The sequence below is a fragment of the Coptis chinensis genome, chromosome 7, assembly GCF_015680905.1.
Source record: "Coptis chinensis isolate HL-2020 chromosome 7, ASM1568090v1, whole genome shotgun sequence".
Lineage (NCBI taxonomy): Eukaryota > Viridiplantae > Streptophyta > Magnoliopsida > Ranunculales > Ranunculaceae > Coptis > Coptis chinensis.
The window spans coordinates 10043140-10059628 of record NC_141462.1 but is presented as its reverse complement, the minus strand read 5'-3'; the positions used below and the strand labels follow the sequence as shown (position 1 = coordinate 10059628).

At 36.5% G+C, this 16489-nt stretch overlaps 1 protein-coding gene and 1 long non-coding RNA gene across 4 annotated transcripts; both read right to left on the bottom strand.

Moving 5' to 3' along the window:
• Positions 1 to 1784: 1784 nt before the first annotated feature.
• On the bottom strand, positions 1785 to 4725 carry LOC147485900 (Mal d 1-associated protein). Its single transcript, XM_086571602.1, has 2 exons — positions 4437 to 4725; positions 1785 to 2423 (listed from the first exon to the last, which is right to left on the bottom strand). The coding sequence occupies exons 1-2, from the start codon at positions 4649 to 4651 to the stop codon at positions 2045 to 2047; spliced, it is 594 nt and encodes a 197-aa protein (XP_086427728.1). The 5' UTR covers positions 4652 to 4725; the 3' UTR covers positions 1785 to 2044.
• A 542-nt stretch (positions 4726 to 5267) lies between these two features.
• Positions 5268 to 12373, bottom strand: LOC147485899 (uncharacterized). 3 transcript variants are annotated; one of them, XR_015201341.1, is made up of 5 exons: positions 12238 to 12373; positions 10941 to 11133; positions 9037 to 9295; positions 6011 to 6227; positions 5268 to 5593 (listed from the first exon to the last, which is right to left on the bottom strand). It is a non-coding gene; the product is annotated as an uncharacterized LOC147485899 (long non-coding RNA). The 3 variants fall into 3 exon arrangements; XR_015201342.1 differs by having other exon boundaries at positions 10996 to 11133; XR_015201343.1 differs by having other exon boundaries at positions 11009 to 11133.
• Positions 12374 to 16489: the final 4116 nt, after the last annotated feature.

The following is a 16489-nucleotide window of genomic DNA, read 5'->3' as shown; positions in this document are numbered from 1 at the left end:
AAGATACACACAAGTTGCCAAATGCACTCCTTCATTTCATCTTATATAAAAAGATTTCTTTATAAATGTCATTTTCCATGTAATGACATCACAATGCAATTTGCAATTGCTCTGTTATACCATACTAAATGATTGAATAGCTCGTTCCAACTGGGAAAGGTTAATTCGAGTTCGAGTGACGAACTGATGAACTACTAATTAAATGACCAGTTAAACCTTAAAAGAAGGCAGCAGAACTACCTACTAGGTTTTTCAGTTTCAACATGTTCTAATCCCAGCAACAACCTAAATCAACTACTTAACAAGGGGATGACAATGGTACGAGGCATATTAATATGAGCAATACACCAACTTCTGTTCCACGCTATACCATGTCTTGTTGGTAGTGCCGTAGTGGGAAACAACTACTATATAAATACCGAGCATTTTCTCTTATTTATTTTCTTCATCAAAGAAGACCTGAACAAGAAATATTGCTCCTACAATAAGAAGGCAAGTTGAATATAAAGAAGGGTACCCAATAAATTGAAATTTCAGTGGTTGCCACTTGCCACTTTTATCTTCGCCAATCTCAACAACATCAGAAGGTAATCATGGCATCCTGTACGATTTTAAGCACTTTGTTGGCTTTAGATCATGTTTTCGAATTATTTCTTCTCTCTAGATCTAGAGTATCATGAACATAGTGAGGGAGTATAAGTGAGGGAGTATATTAAGCAGATCGTGCACTTTGGTGGTGGGGTTTGAAGCAAAAATACATGGGCACTCCCACTCCACTAATGAAAAGACTATAATCCCACTACCATAAATTATTGACCAGAAACGAGGAAACAAGGGCACCAGGTCCATTGGTAATATAGCACCAATGTAAGTTCATCAAGTAAGTGCAGCTAATCTAACTACCACCTTTGCTGTTCATTAAGAAAAAGGATACCACCACCAACAGAATGGACACAGACTGCATCCAAGCTCTTACAAACGGGTTCGACAAACACTCACTTCATGTCAGAGCCGAATCCAAGTATCTAACTAGGTGAATATGGGCTCATGTGTCCAAATAAAACTCCATTCATATAAATGATAATTAGAAGCGTAGATTTCCGGAGTTCCGTACAAAAGTCAAAAAATCTGATCAATAGCTGCTTAAAAGCTTTTTCTTTGTTATTTTGATCGGTTGACCTGAGCTTAAAAGCTTTTTCGTGTCTTCATCCTCAAATACCAGCCTAATATGAAAATATGATGTCAGTGAGCCCTTCAGCTCTACCTACATTACTGAAATTCAGTAATGCCAAGTGTAAACAAGGACTATAATCACATTATGTAGTTGCTACGGTTGAATTTTAGACTCTTTTTGTCAACCAAACCTTAGCACTCCCATTTATACAGCAGCCAAGTAATCAATGTCTATTATGAACAACCACGAATATACTATCTGTGTGCATAGTTGTGAACTTCTGACGTTAATAAGTGATAATAAGTAATAACAGCTACAAATATACTATCTCCCTTGGTGCGACAACATGCATTCTAAGTTATGCATAACAGCTTCCAGCACTAGATTGTACATCATGCATATGTACAAATAGTACTTTGGGTTAAGGATCAGTCATTACATTCTAAGCTATGCATAAAAGCTTCCAGCACTAGATTGTACATCATGCATACGTAAAAATAGTACTTTGGGTTAAGGATCAGTCAGTATCAGTATTAGGCATAGTTAAGAGGTCTTCGTAGTCACATCACAGAAACATCCTATAAGCTCATATGAGCCAATAGGCTACCCGAATAAGTAAAGAGTACTATAATGTATTGATGATTTACACAGCAGGCTAAACAAGGATTAATGAGTAACTTTGGATCCAACAAAAGGTTTAACCAACAGGAGGTGGAAAAAGGGAGTTCGCACAGATATCTAATTACAGCAAAATGTTAAGTTGAGGTTCACGAGAAGTACCACAGAAACAGTTGGGAGTATATATGTTATTTCACACCAGACGAGGATGTGGAGACAAAACTACTAACAGTTAGAGAATAACAAGATGCCTTAAACATCTCTTACCTTCCCAGAGATATCGATATATCCCGATCCATCAGTCGTTTGTTCACTACAGGGAAGTTTCTTCTCGGACTGACCTTCAATTGGTACCTCACGCTTGAACGGGGACTGTGATTCCCTCTCAAAGATGTGGGGAGCTCCAAAAGCTTGAAAGAATCCGTTCCTCATCTCTTCAGTTGCTTCGAGAAAACGATTAAGGCCACCAAACATGCTCTTCTCTATGGCTTCAATATCACTTCGGAGCCCTGGAAAGGTGAAGGGCTCAACTTCTGAAGAGTTGAAGGAGAAAGATCCTCCTCCACTAGCCATCTCATTTGTCACATCATCTTCAGTGTACTCTGTGTTGGACTTCACCACTTCTACAGGCCTGAAACATCACATGTTTAGAAATAAATATGGATACTGTTTATAGCGCAAAGCTCAACACAATCGAACAGTTTAAGATATTTGTCAGTGCCTCATGCTTCAACCAATAGTTAACAGAGACACTAAACTTGAACACCAAAAAACTAAATTACAGTTACTAGAAGCGTGCATGCATGATATTCTTATGCTAAAAAATTATACATGAAAACAGGAATGACTCATCCAAGGGAAAAACAATTACAATAAGTAAACAAACAAAAATAAATACATCTTGTTATTAAATATCATACAATAAAACAACTAAGAACTTAATATCTAAATTTCCAATACTGTTGAATAATTTCTCCAATAAAAGAAACCAAAATAGTATGCGACCAATAACTTATCAAGTCAAAACTTAAAACTTCGTTTTTATTTCTATTTTATTTATATCTAAACTACGACTATCCATTTTAATTTACTGGTGGTACTACCTGATCATGTGAAATGGGCTTGTCTTCAAGTGAATTCTCAAATAAAACCCAAAATGGACCCTGCTGTTCCTCAATTTTTCCTAAAACACTTAAGCTTTTGTCATGTCGTATTGTTGTAAGGCTTTATTGTAAATCATAAACTGAAAGGGGGATTTCGGGGATTTAACCACAAAGTATAAGAGTAAAGTGGTCCATTATGTGGAACATCAGCTTCATCCATGATTCCTGTAACTCATCCAATTCTCTTTAAAAGGTAGTTAGATATGGTAGGAATCAACGAAAATTGTAAATTTAATAATGTATTTAATAAGTTGGTCAATCATTTCTGTTAACTGCTAATGGGCTGCAACAACATGCACCATCCCCATTCTCCGCCTCCAGATCCTAGTAGAGCTACTACCCTTGAATAATCTAACTTCTTTGCCTGTTCTTTCATCAGTCAAGTACTTAACTACTGTACCAACATGATGCAGGTTCCAAAAAAAATCCAGCAGCTCAAGTATAAACCAACAGTTTATGTGCAAGTACCAGAAAAAAAAATTCTATCTCTAGATATGTTCATTATATAACATATAATATACTGCGAGATCCTTTGCAACAAAAACAAGCAGCATCAAACCAACAGCAGGAGACTTTGACACACCAAGATAGAAGAACAATTTATGGAAACTACTATGAAGAAGGAATCAAGTCATTTACTTGCTCATGCTAAAAAACTCCATAAGGCCCCCCAGTGTTACATCATTGCCTAGATAGAAATCAACTACTCAAGAAGGCTCACATCAAGTAATTGAACATTTCAGAAAGGAAAACATACTCGCACTTCATAGCCTGAAACTAAGAGTTAACATTATCATCTAGACACAAGCTTTTGCCCCTCATACTAAAGAAGATAAATCCGTTTATATTGTCACAATGAGGGAGGTAGCGAAATCCTGCTCTGATTCAATTACTCCATTTCCAAACTAAATCCCATCATCGACAGTGTATAACAGTCTTCGCGCGTCTGAATCTACTCTCCAATGCTTTAATTGTGTTTTTTGACTTCATACTAAGATATGCTAGTCATTGCTTCATGGGTTTAGCTACTAGAACGAGCATACTATAAAATCCTTTGTCCAAAACTGTAATGTCACTGCCAAACATTTTACAATATTCATAATGGAGGGGTGGCTCTTACATGAGATTGTGTTTTGCAACGTTGCTATAAAGATACATCAGGTGTTTGGTTGTCACATACTTTTTAGGATCTCAAGATATATCCACCACACTGATCAGCGAGATTTCATTATGTCACCCAAATGGCCATGTCCTTCAATTATCACGCTCTCCCCAACTGACCTAAGTGGTTGGATTTCTTGGTTTTGTTCTTAAATATAGGACCCCCTATTGGCAATCAACAAGGCTGAAAAATAATGATTCCAACAAAATCCAAATCTATTGTCAATGCACAAGAGCAAATCATGACCAATTCTCAAACCCCAACCATCTACAAAGTAAACAAACATCCAACAGTGATAATACAAATAATAAAAACTTACTTTCCAACGCAACTCCTGAGAACCTCCTCAGTCTTCTGGCATTTCCTAACAAACTTTCCCGGCTCAACTTCTTCAGTTGTGCATTCAGATCGGATACTTTTCTTTATCGAACAACCATCATCTTCAATATCGCCAATTCCCCTATGCCCGGGAGTAGGAAAAGAAGATATACCACCTTCTTCTTCTTCTTCGTCATCTTTCCAGACCCATCCCATTTTTTCTCTCTTTTCTTTTCTTTTCGCGCAATCCACAAAATAGACTTGTCGTTGTCGTTTGCTTTTATAGTCGCAAGTCACGTGATCTTCTCGAAACTACCATAAGTATATCGCCACTGTTCCATGCCAAAGTATTTTCAAGTTTTCAGCTAACCAAATTTTGTCGATATTTGCATTTTATTTTTAGAAAACCATTTTTAGAAAATTTTATATCACTTCTTAGTTCTTATTGAGTTAAAATTAGAAACCGAAAAGATCAAGCTAACCCATCCATCATCTCGAGAGATGGTTTTCAAGACTTAAAAAAAAATTGATATGTATTTCCAGTTGCATACTTGTGAGTTGCATTGCATGACATGACATTATGACATTAGAATCATGATTAGTACGTTGTGAGGACTTCAAATATTCGTGATTATCAACAGTCATACTATTTAGTATATAAACTTCAGTCATGTTATTCCCACTTAGTGATTTCTAGTGTCAAATTATATATAATGGTCATTACCTAAAAGCAGATCTATAATTATCTGGGCATAGTATAATGGTCAATTACTCAATTTATTTCCAGGATTTTTTTTTGAGATATAGGAGTAAATTGAAATAAAATTAGGAATCGCATAAAATAAGGTCTTTTTCATAAAATAATTAAGAATTGTGTGGTAGATATTTTGAAAGTTACAATATTTAATCATCCCCAATAAGGTTGGACTTTTTGGCAATGCACAGGTTATTTGTTGGTACACCTTGCTGCGCTTTTGGGAGACGTGTATACTGAGAAGTTTGAGAAATAAACCAGCAACAAAATTCCATGGCTGCCTTGATGTATATCAGACTCCGGGCTTTCAGTATCGAATATTCATATACCTATCGAAATTCCCATTAGTAGTGGCGATCTACCCAGCAGTACCTGGTCGCTGATGGAGATATTCCAACCCGTACCTGATGAAACAGCGAGCCATTATCAACATGTATATTATCCTATATTATACGAGTTTAAAAGTATAGGACTAACTTTTTCCTATTTTCGTCAAGTATCACAGTTGTTGGATTTCATATGAACCAGAAGAAATCCGGCTATCACCAGGAAATATAGACTAATCTAATTTAGCTAGCTAAAAAGATCATTGTCACAGCTATTGATCCCTGTGTATTAGGTTTCATATTGCGCGGATGAGCTAACAAAATAACCTCACGAGTCATGATACTAAAAGAAAGGGTGTATCACAATTCACAACACAGTCAGCTGACCAAACAATAACATAAGCTTCAGACAATACAATTCAACCAGCCAAGGAAGGGGAAAGTAGTTTTTAGTTTGTACTACCATAAAAAGTCTACCTTATAAATATTACAAACCTGTTTTCACTGAGTCACAAACTTCAAGCTATTGAAAAGAAATTGAAGAGATAGTAACTTTCTTCATTCCTCATCGGAATATACTGGAACTAGAATGAAGGAGGGGGGCTTGGAAAATCTAACTTTAGTAGTACCAGGGGGAAGATAGGAGTTGGTCCTCTCTTTAGGCACTTCCTCCTCAGTGCACTATGACCTGGTCTCCACCACTTCCATAGGCCTGCAAGAGGATATTGCACAGTTTTCTATAAATTAGCAAGAACTCTGGAAGTACAAACAGATATATACCATCAAGCAACTAGTAAAACTTTCATAAGCTAATAAAAAACCAGCTTACATTAAATGACAAGTTGCACGTTTCAATTGACATGGCACTGGATTCATAACTGTATTACTGGGGAGAGCTTCTGGATGGAAAAAAATTAACTCAATTTTGGGTGGACTTTTTCATACAAATGATCTTATCGATAGGTCATCTACAACATGTTAATGTATTCCACAAGGCTGATTCAAGTATTTTTGAGTCTCTAGAACCCCTCCCTCCTGTGTAAGAATTAATTACACAATAACTTGAGAAGTTCACCACAAGTAAATCATCCACAAGTCATACGCATGTTTTCTTATCTACTTTCATTTGTTGGTCATTCCACACCACTGTAGGTTTTGCGAATACATTCCTAGCAGGCAATCCAGTTCCTTTTGAGCATCAAGAAGTTATGAGAGGTGCAGAAGGTATTCATATCGTATGGTTAAGCTAAAACATTCCATAGGTGGATCACCAAAAATAGCTCAGCAAAACAGATTAAAAATTGAAAACAGATTGTTTCAGAAAAAGAAATGCTAATAGATCTATCTGAACGATGAAATGGTATCCCAGAGAACAAATTTCATTGACATTTACACGGTATTTACAATGGCCATACTTAAGTAGACTGGGTACTACTACGGAATAAACAAAATGAACAAACATTAATTCCCACTAAAAACAGATCATGAGACCAATCGTAATTACCATTTAAAATGGGTTGGCTTTGCAACACTTTGCCCTATCATATAAAATCAGGCCTATCAATTCATAAATAACCAGAATATGACCTATTATACTTTATAGTTGAAGTAAAGCAAATATTCCATGATGAAAATAACCATATGGGAGCAGGACAGAGATTGAAACTTGAGACTAAATTTCCATATGGGAGCAGGACAGAGATATAGACTAATCTAACTCACCATTAGAAACTTAAGACAGTTTGCATGTATACGCCATATATACGCATACGATATGCATCTATACGCATAAGACAGTTTACGATAGCCAGATTGTTTAACACCACTGAAGGTATGCTTCAGGCAAACCACACCTGAATCATTGCTCAACAGCAGAGACGCACCAAGAAGGCTTATAAAAGCATTTGACATTATTAGTATGCCTTTTCATGTATCCTGTACGTGTTTAAGTATTGCCTCCTCTTATGTCATGTATAAAAATGAATATAATGCAGTATTCACACACAGACAAACCAACTATTCAGTGTTGATCATGATTTTCTGAAGGTCTAAACTCATATTACTAGCATATGCATATGATATCAGGACAACTAAACATTATGAGTTTCTGTTTCTACTTTCTACTCTATGCTCTATACAGTCTGAAGAGACACCAATATCATTTTGACAATTTTTGGCCATAAGTTAATGACATTAGACCATGAACTTAAGTATGATATACAACAATAGCTCAAAACAACTTAAAATTTTAGATGGGAGGAGCTTATTTCAACATCATCTTCTGAGAATGTAAGAGAAAACACCACTAAGATATCATGATTCAAGAATATGTCATTTCTCCGGCGCTTGTAATCTTAGCATACTGGAGTTTATTATGTTCCTCTCAATGACTTTTCAATGCTCAAAACACACATTCTTTTGCATTTCCTAACTTGAAAAAGAGTGAAGTATGGGGCACTTGGCTGTTTTTGTTGTTGTTAATTGCTATCAGCTCTTGGGGTTCCAGAATAAATTTTTGCCTACTATGGAAAGATTGTTTTCCTCTTACGAGAAGTTGCTGTTTCTTATTACTTCAAAGACACCTTTTATGTTGTTTTTGGTGTGTAATCTTAATTGGGGTCTTCGCACAAGGTCGATGTTAATTAGCTAAGGACTACTTGAAATAGAAAACCAGCCACAATCCATGACCAAAACAATACTCAAATCCCCCCAAAACGCACTTCTGAAACACACTTGCTAAGCAAGCCCCATTTTCTCACTACACAAAAACTAATCCGGCCCCAAGAAAAACAACAATCAAAAGAAAACAAAAACCACAATGATACCAAAAATTCAACAAGCACTTGGCCACACACACACATATACAGAAGAACACGCTCAAATTTTACCCAAACCACACGAACAATACTAGTGCCTATATATGATGGAAAAATGACAAATCAACCATCAGCTTAAATCATTAAGTAATGTTTGACAACTTACTTAAAATCACTGAGAAATTGCAAACCAGCAACAATCCATGACCATAGCAGATAACTCAAAACACCCCAAAAGACTTCTGAAACACCCCCACTAACCACCAATCCTCATTATTATCAATACTCAAATGCACAAGAAAAATAACCACAATGCCAACATCCCCATCAATCACTTAATTAGCCCCATTTACACGCAAAACCCAATCACATATGCTCGAACCATCAAACCTACTTATTCCCAAATAATGAACTAATTTGGCCCAAGAAACATGAAGCTCTTGCCGCCATTTTCAGTACACAAAGCAATCCCAAAGAAAGCAAGAAGCAAAAAAAAAAAAAATTAAAATACCAACAACCCATAAGCAAAAACTGCCCAAAATAACACGTGTTCAGACCTTCAAATGTTTCATCAAACTTACTGATTAATTAACTTATTTTACCCATAAAAACATGAATGATACTAGTACTAGAACATATACACCAACAAAAAATAACAAAACAACCAACAAGTAGAACTCAATAAAATAGAGTTTAGACACTTACATTCCATCATCCCAGATTTTCTGAATCTCCATAACATTTTCAGACTTCCTGATAAACTTCCCTGGTTCAACTTCCTCAGTTCTGCAGTTTGACTTGATAACCTTCTTCCTTTTAGACCCATCAGCGTTCCCATCACCTTCATCTTCCCCTCCCAAGAATTCAGACAACCTGTTCCATATGTCACTTCCTTCCACACCCGTCCCAATTTCTTTTTCTTTCTCTTCTCTGTTTTTGTTCTCAATCTTTTTTTTGTTGAACACTGAAATGATTAACACACACAGCTTATTATTATATATATCTTTGTGAAGAAATTAACGGAAACCTAACGTAAAGGGGTCGTCAGAAATGGATATTGACCACACTGTTGCTTACTTGAGAATCAAGCAAGAAAGGACTGTGAAACAGTACTTTTCCTGTTTTCTCTGAATGCATGCAGGGAATAAGTGGTAATGCAGCAGAAAATAATAGAAGAAAAGTGATCTCATAGGGTAGAGTTTAGGAAAACTTATAAGGTCTCCTATTGTGGACCGTTGATCTATGCTAGGTTGAAACTATCAGAGTAAAAATCTGAATAAATGTAGTGTCTCAAGGTCTCTTTGGTGCATTGTTCATGGCGAGATGCCCAGATCATGTTCGGCCACAGGCCACATACTAGGTTAGAGTGCTCTTCTGCTTTGTCAGATATAGAGTTGGCATACAGACATCACTAAAGACAGGCTTCTTGCATTGAAGAAATATTCAGAAATGAGAGTACTGCACTTTTTCTCTGTTTCAGTCAAGAGGTTCAGTATGAACCTTATTTGTGAAATTTTTGTTTCTTTCTCTACTTTTTCCTTTGTATTTATCATTACAAATAAGTTTGACTGATTTTGAAAGTTATATACCATTCACAAGAAGTTTGAATTGATAATAGACTAATACGAAATGACGGGGATGATATTCAGCATGTTTGTGTTGTAAACTTGTAATGGAACATGGAAGTTATACTATGAATAATGTCATTTTAAGAAAAGAAAGTCTAGATAGGGTTCTTCTGATTATTTCCCCCAATAGAACATAGAGAGAGACCTAAAAAGACATTCCCATTTCCTAATATTGCAACCCCTACCCCCACTGTTCTAAAAATCGGTCTAGGCGGCCGCCTAGGCGGTCTCTAGGCGCTAGGCGGTGTCCAACCGACTCGCCTAGGCCCTAGTCGTTTAAAAAATCGGTGAACCGACTAGGCGGGTCTAGGCGGACCGATTAGGCGGGTCTAGGCGGTCCACTTTAGTCGGTTTTTTTTTTTTTTTTTTTTTTTTTTAAATGATTAAATGTCGAAAAATAAAGGCCCGTATAGGCTTAAGATTTAAATGAGTTTAAAATACTTAAGTCTAATGTAAATTATGTCACTGTAACAAAGAGTATGTTTTTATATGAAGTCAATATTCTTCAACTATTACACATTTTTGTAATAAGTATTTTTGTTTGTGTTTATTTTTTGAATTATGGTAAATGATTTTCTTTATTTCTTGTAGTATATGTGTATATTACTATATATATTAGGAAAAAAAAACCCTAGCCTAGCCCGTCTAGGCACTGCCTAGAAGGCCTAGGCACTAGGCGCTCTCCCACCGCCCGACTACCGCCTAGCGTTTTTTAGAACACTGCCTACCCCTACCAATCTTATTAAGTTTATAGGCCAAGGCCATGGTTTTGTCCAGTGCTATATCACGAATAGGCATGAGCCCATGAACTATAGGTCTAGAGTACTGGACATCTACAACTGGGTGAGCTGAATCCCAAAAGGAGTAAATACATGAGGCAATAAGTCCTTGGTCATCTTCAAACATATATGTTGTAACAGCATGAAGGATAATGTCACAAGTCAAAATACTAAGCAAGGAAGAGTAGTGTGTTCTCCAGACCAAAAATTAACAGAGGGTGAACTTCGAGCCAGGAAATAGAACAGAGCACAAGTACATTGGTGATTCACTGTGGGGGGCGTTTCTGCACCGATGGCATGGATGGGAGTTCCATATGATAGTAATTCCAAGGATACTTCCCTTCCTCTTCACTTCTTCAGTGTAACATGTCGTTGACTCTGCCACCACAGCAGGGCTGCAAGAGCATAAGGCAAGAAATTTTCTTGTTAGCAAAAAATCTGGAAACATGCGGTCGACCAAACTAAGACTAGAGTATGATCCTTTTCTGTAGATATTATTATACTAAGACTAGAGTATGATCCTTTTCTGTAGATATTAGAATAATACATTACTACACTCTGATATTGTCTCCAAATTCATAGCCATTTTCATAGAATGATACCCAGACTTGGATGTGTTCAGTTTGGTGGCATTGTGATCCTATAATGTGGCTGTAAAAAGTAACTATGCCATAGCTTCAGGACAAACTTGCAGTGAAAGACGCAATATCTGTGACGCCAGGAATGAGCCTAGAGCCTAAACACGTGTTAAACTGCGCAGGACAAAAGACCATCTCTCCTGAGTTGTGCATTGCTTCACAAGCTATATAGAGACTAGTGAAGTAGCGAACTATCTACAGGTAATGGAATGTTAACTTACCCAAAAGGCCTACAACTTTAGAACATTGGACCATTCATTTAGAACATTTGAATCCTGCCCATATGACAACTTGACAAGTATTGCATATCCCTCAAGCACTGAGCCTCAAGTTCGCTTTCCACTTAATATTCAATCGTTTTTAGTTGCTTTATCATTCTACTAAAGACCTACGTCTGGTCCTGTTGAACCCCCTCTCTTATCCTTTTATTTTTCGAAGTAACTAGAGACTTCAATACTTCATGAAGACGCACATGAAACATTTGAACCATTATATAAATCAATTATTGAGTTAAATGCACCACCAAGGCACCAACCAAATTAGAAATAGCAAACTACCAGATTTTAATCTTCTTCTGTCCGTTACAGAGTAATTCAATCTTACCAGATCTTAATATGACTGATGAAATCAACGGTACAGAATAATAAGATCAAGGTAGAGATGGACCATCAATATTTGGACTCCTTTACAAACGGGGTACAAATTTGATCCTATATAATGGTAAAAATATTGATTCAAAAGGCAAAGACAGTTGATATATGACCTGTTAAAGTTAATTATACATGAATCTACAGAACATCACATAAAATCATCAATTTCTTAAGGAAAAAAGGTTACTTATTAAGGTTTGGGATCTTATACCTTCCATTCCAATACACTCCTTCAGAACTTCCTTGGTGTTGTTGCACTTCCTTACAAACTTCCCCGGTGCAATTTCTTCAGTTTTACATTGAGATCTGACGATCGTCTTTGTTGAGCATCCATTAGCATCTAGGTGTTGGAATCTTCATGTGTATTTCAAATACTTGTGTGTTGTTTAGTCCCACATTGGTGAACCACCACTAGGTAGTGAGGTATTTGAGGTGAACCTCTAACATAAGGGCGTGCCCTTAGGGTACAAAAGCTTTTGTGTTAGGAGGGAGGACTCACCCAAAGCCACACACGCGCCCACCCGCCCCGGGGTAGTGGTTTACCTATTCCCTAAACTGGTTTTTTGGTGTTGCAGCATGTTTCGGTTTGCTAGAGTTCTACTCCAAGTTGGTTTTGTGAAACCGACTTTGTGAGGTTTCCTTCTCTCATCTGGTAACCGGATCACACCTCTATAAAAACTGGCCTTTGTGTCTATGAGGGATCATATCTGAGAGAGAGATAGAACTTCGAAAGTAGAGAGCCGAAATCGCCCCTGGCCAAGCATTTGTCTCCATTAACCAACAGTATTCAACCCTTTTCGTAAAAGAGAGAGACGTAAAGCGTAAGTCGTGATACACCCTTCTCTTACCTACACAAAACGGATAAGTCTTTATTGCTTCAATCTTTTTCTTCTTCTCTTTCCGTCGGCCCCGAGAGAGAGTTATATTGTCGTTCTAGAGGGTAGTCTATTCTAGTGCAAAGTTAGGCTGCTTTGTTAACCATTGAATCCTCGTGAGGAAGAGGCATGCTTTGTTGCCTTTCGCACCATTGGAAGGGGCTTAAATCTTTCCTTAAGGATGACCTAATCCAGCCTTTGGTTATTACCTGTTATTCTGTCCTTGTCTTCTATAAGTTTCTTTTATCTACATACAACACTAGGTGCTTCCTGTAATCCCATACACCAGCAGATGCTTTTCCATCACCTTCATCCTCCCATTGCCAAAACTAATTAACCCAACCAATCTCTTCACTCACCTCTTTCCAAATCCAACCCATTTTTATAATACACTCAACTACAAACCTATAAAGACAATCTCAATGGGTAGATATTAAACAAACGAAACATTATTTGTCACAGCTCGATTTTCTAAACAATTAAAAAAAAATGAATATTTGAAATATAAATATCTCAAACATCACTTGGTTCAATTGTCTAAAAACCCAAGCTATGACGGGGTGGATACAACACGTGTCAAAACCTAAAACCCACATCATAAAAAATCTTAACAACAAAAATCTCTAAAATTCCTCAACCATCACTTTATTAAAAGACTTTCTTCCATCCCAATAAAATATCAAACCACTCTAAGAATAACATGTCTTCAACATCGAATTTTCATGTCATATGAAAAGAAAACTACGTTATTACATACTTCCAAAAGATCAGACCTAATAAACTAAACTCCTAAACTGCTCCAAGCGAGAATCCAAATCACACGCCGCGATTCCACTGCCTTCCACCTGTGTTCCCAAGAACACACCCACGTTGCCAAAACAAAGCAAACATGGGTCAGCAAAATGGAATTTGCTGGTATGAGTAGACTAACCACATATAAACATTATCATACTTTAATTATCCAAACAATCACTTTATATTTTTCCATAACTTAATCATTCTCAGCTTGGAAGACAGGTAGTTCCGTCATTTCAACCGGCATAGTTTCTTCCAAAGCAAAACTTCCATTATATTAACTCATTCAAATCACTCGTTTTAATATCTAAATCATTGCATTAGAACTTACCGATATCCACTGCTGTATAAGGGTAAGACTGCGTCCCTTCACAAAAATATTATTAAGTCTTACCCTCCTGCAAAAGAAAGTTAACAATTTTATATAATATGTGTACATATCCTATAGGTATTCCAATGCAAGCCTAAATACACTCGCATAATCAAATCAATTTCTCTTATCAAATAATAAATTTCTTTTCTTATACACTCACCATTTAGTGCCTATATACCTTAGGTCATTCCCGTCACATTCAAGGAATACCCAACGCTACATTCCCGTACACTCAAGGAATACAACTAACCCGCAAGGCGAATACCTTAGTTCCTCTCTAGGGCAGTCCAAACAATCTGGTAATTCATGGCACATTCAATGAATACCCGGGTCATTCATGACACATTCAATGAATACCCATAGATAACGCTAACGGGCCATTTATGGCACATTCAATAAATGCCCACCTAACATATGACATCAACAGTCATAAAACTCAATTCCAAAACTTTAGGCGTGGAGAGTTCTAAAAGGTTGCGGTAAATTTATTTACGCATTATTGAACTTTATTGTATATATCATTTCAGAGAACGAATGAGTATCTTGATAAATGTATTTTTGGTTTACGCGTTATTAGTTTCATGAATGTCTAAGTGTCATAACGTCGCATATCATAAAAGACTGAAATATCACACAGTAGTAATACACGTACATAAGTATATATAAAGGTCTTAGCCTAAAGCCAAGCATGCTAATAGCCGTAGACCTAATCATAGCCAAGTTAAAAGTCTTTATGACTATGTCTCTAAAAAAATATAAATCTTGTCACGTGTCTAAAATACGCTATATCAACGTCAAATCTTTATTAGATAATGACCAACCAAGTTATACAATTTCGACAATATTTTATTACTATATTTGTCCATATAATCAAATGTGTGAAAAACTGGAAAAGTCAACATTCAACGGTCAAAGTTAACACATCATTGTCAAAGTCAACTTGTCGTTTCCATGTTCGACAGGTTCAGGGTCACACAAAACAACAAGCCAAACCAAATACCACAAAGAAACACTTCTACTACCCATTCACCATAATCCGAGGATCACCTAGACCTTCACTATCTAGGCTAACCTAAGCTCCGATACCAAAAATGTCACAGCCCGATTTTCTAAACAATTAAAAAAAAAAATATTTGAAATATAAATATCTCAAACATCACTTGGTTCAATTGTCTAAAAACCCAGGCTATGACGGGGTGGATACAATACATGTTAAAACCTAAAACCCACATCATAAAAGAATCTTAACAACAAAAATAATCTCCAAAATTCTCTTTATTACTTTATAAAAAGTCTATCTTCCGTCCCAATAAAACATCAAACCACTCTAAGAATAACAGGTCCTCAACATCGTATTTTCATGTCATATGAAAAGAAAACTACGTTATTACATACTTCCAAAAGATCAGACCTAATAAAAGAACTAACGGACTGCTCCAGATCAAACCCAAATCAAACGTCGCGGTTCTACTGCCTTCCACCTATGTTCCCAAGAACACACCCACGTTGCCAAAACAAAGCAAACATGGGTCAGCAAAATGGAATTTGCTGGTATGAGTAGACTAACCACATAAAACCATTATCATACTTTAATTATTCAACCAATCACTTTATATCATCCCATAACTTAATCATTCACAGCTTGGAAGACAGGTAGTTCCGTCATTTTAATCGGCATAATTTCTTCCTAAGCAAGACTTCCATTACATAACTCATTATAATAACTCGTTTTAATATCTAAACCATTGAATTAAAACTTACCGATATCCACTGCTGTATAAGGGTAGGACCGCGTCCCTGCACAAAATGTTATTAAGTCCTACCCTCCTGCAAAAGAAAGTTAGAACTTCTATATAGCATATGTAGATATTATATTAGGTATTCAAAAGTAAGCCCAAACACACTCGCATAATCAAATCAATACCACTAACCCGCAAGGCGAATACCTTAGTTCCTCTCTAAGGCAATCCAAAGAATCTGGTCATTCATGGCACATTCAATGAATACCCGGGTCATTCATGGCACATTCAATGAATACCCATATATAATGCTAACGGGCCATTTATGGCACATTCAATAAATGCCCACCTAACATATGACATCATCAGTCATAAAACTCAATTCCAAAACTTGAGGCGTGGAGAGTTCTAAAAGAGTGCGGTAAATTGTTTACGCATTATTGAAATTTATTACATATATTATTTTAGAGAACGAAGGAGTATCTTGATTCATGTATTTTTGATTTACGCGTTATTAATTTCATGAATGTATAAGTGTCATAACGTTGTGTATAAAAATGAAATATCACATAGTATTTAATACACATACCCACGTATATATAAAGGTCTTAGCCTAAAGCCAAGCATGTATGCTAATAGCCCTAGACCTATCCTAATAGACCGAATCATAATCCGAGTTGA

Bases quoted from the DNA above. Each gene is read 5' to 3' on its own strand.
- LOC147485900 (XM_086571602.1), bottom strand. From the start codon at position 4,651: ATGGGATGGGTCTGGAAAGATGACGAAGAAGAAGAAGAAGGTGGTATA. The intron at 2,424-4,436 runs GTAAGTTTTTAT...GTGATGTTTCAG, and splicing joins CTCAGGAGTTGCGTTGGAAA to GCCTGTAGAAGTGGTGAAGT.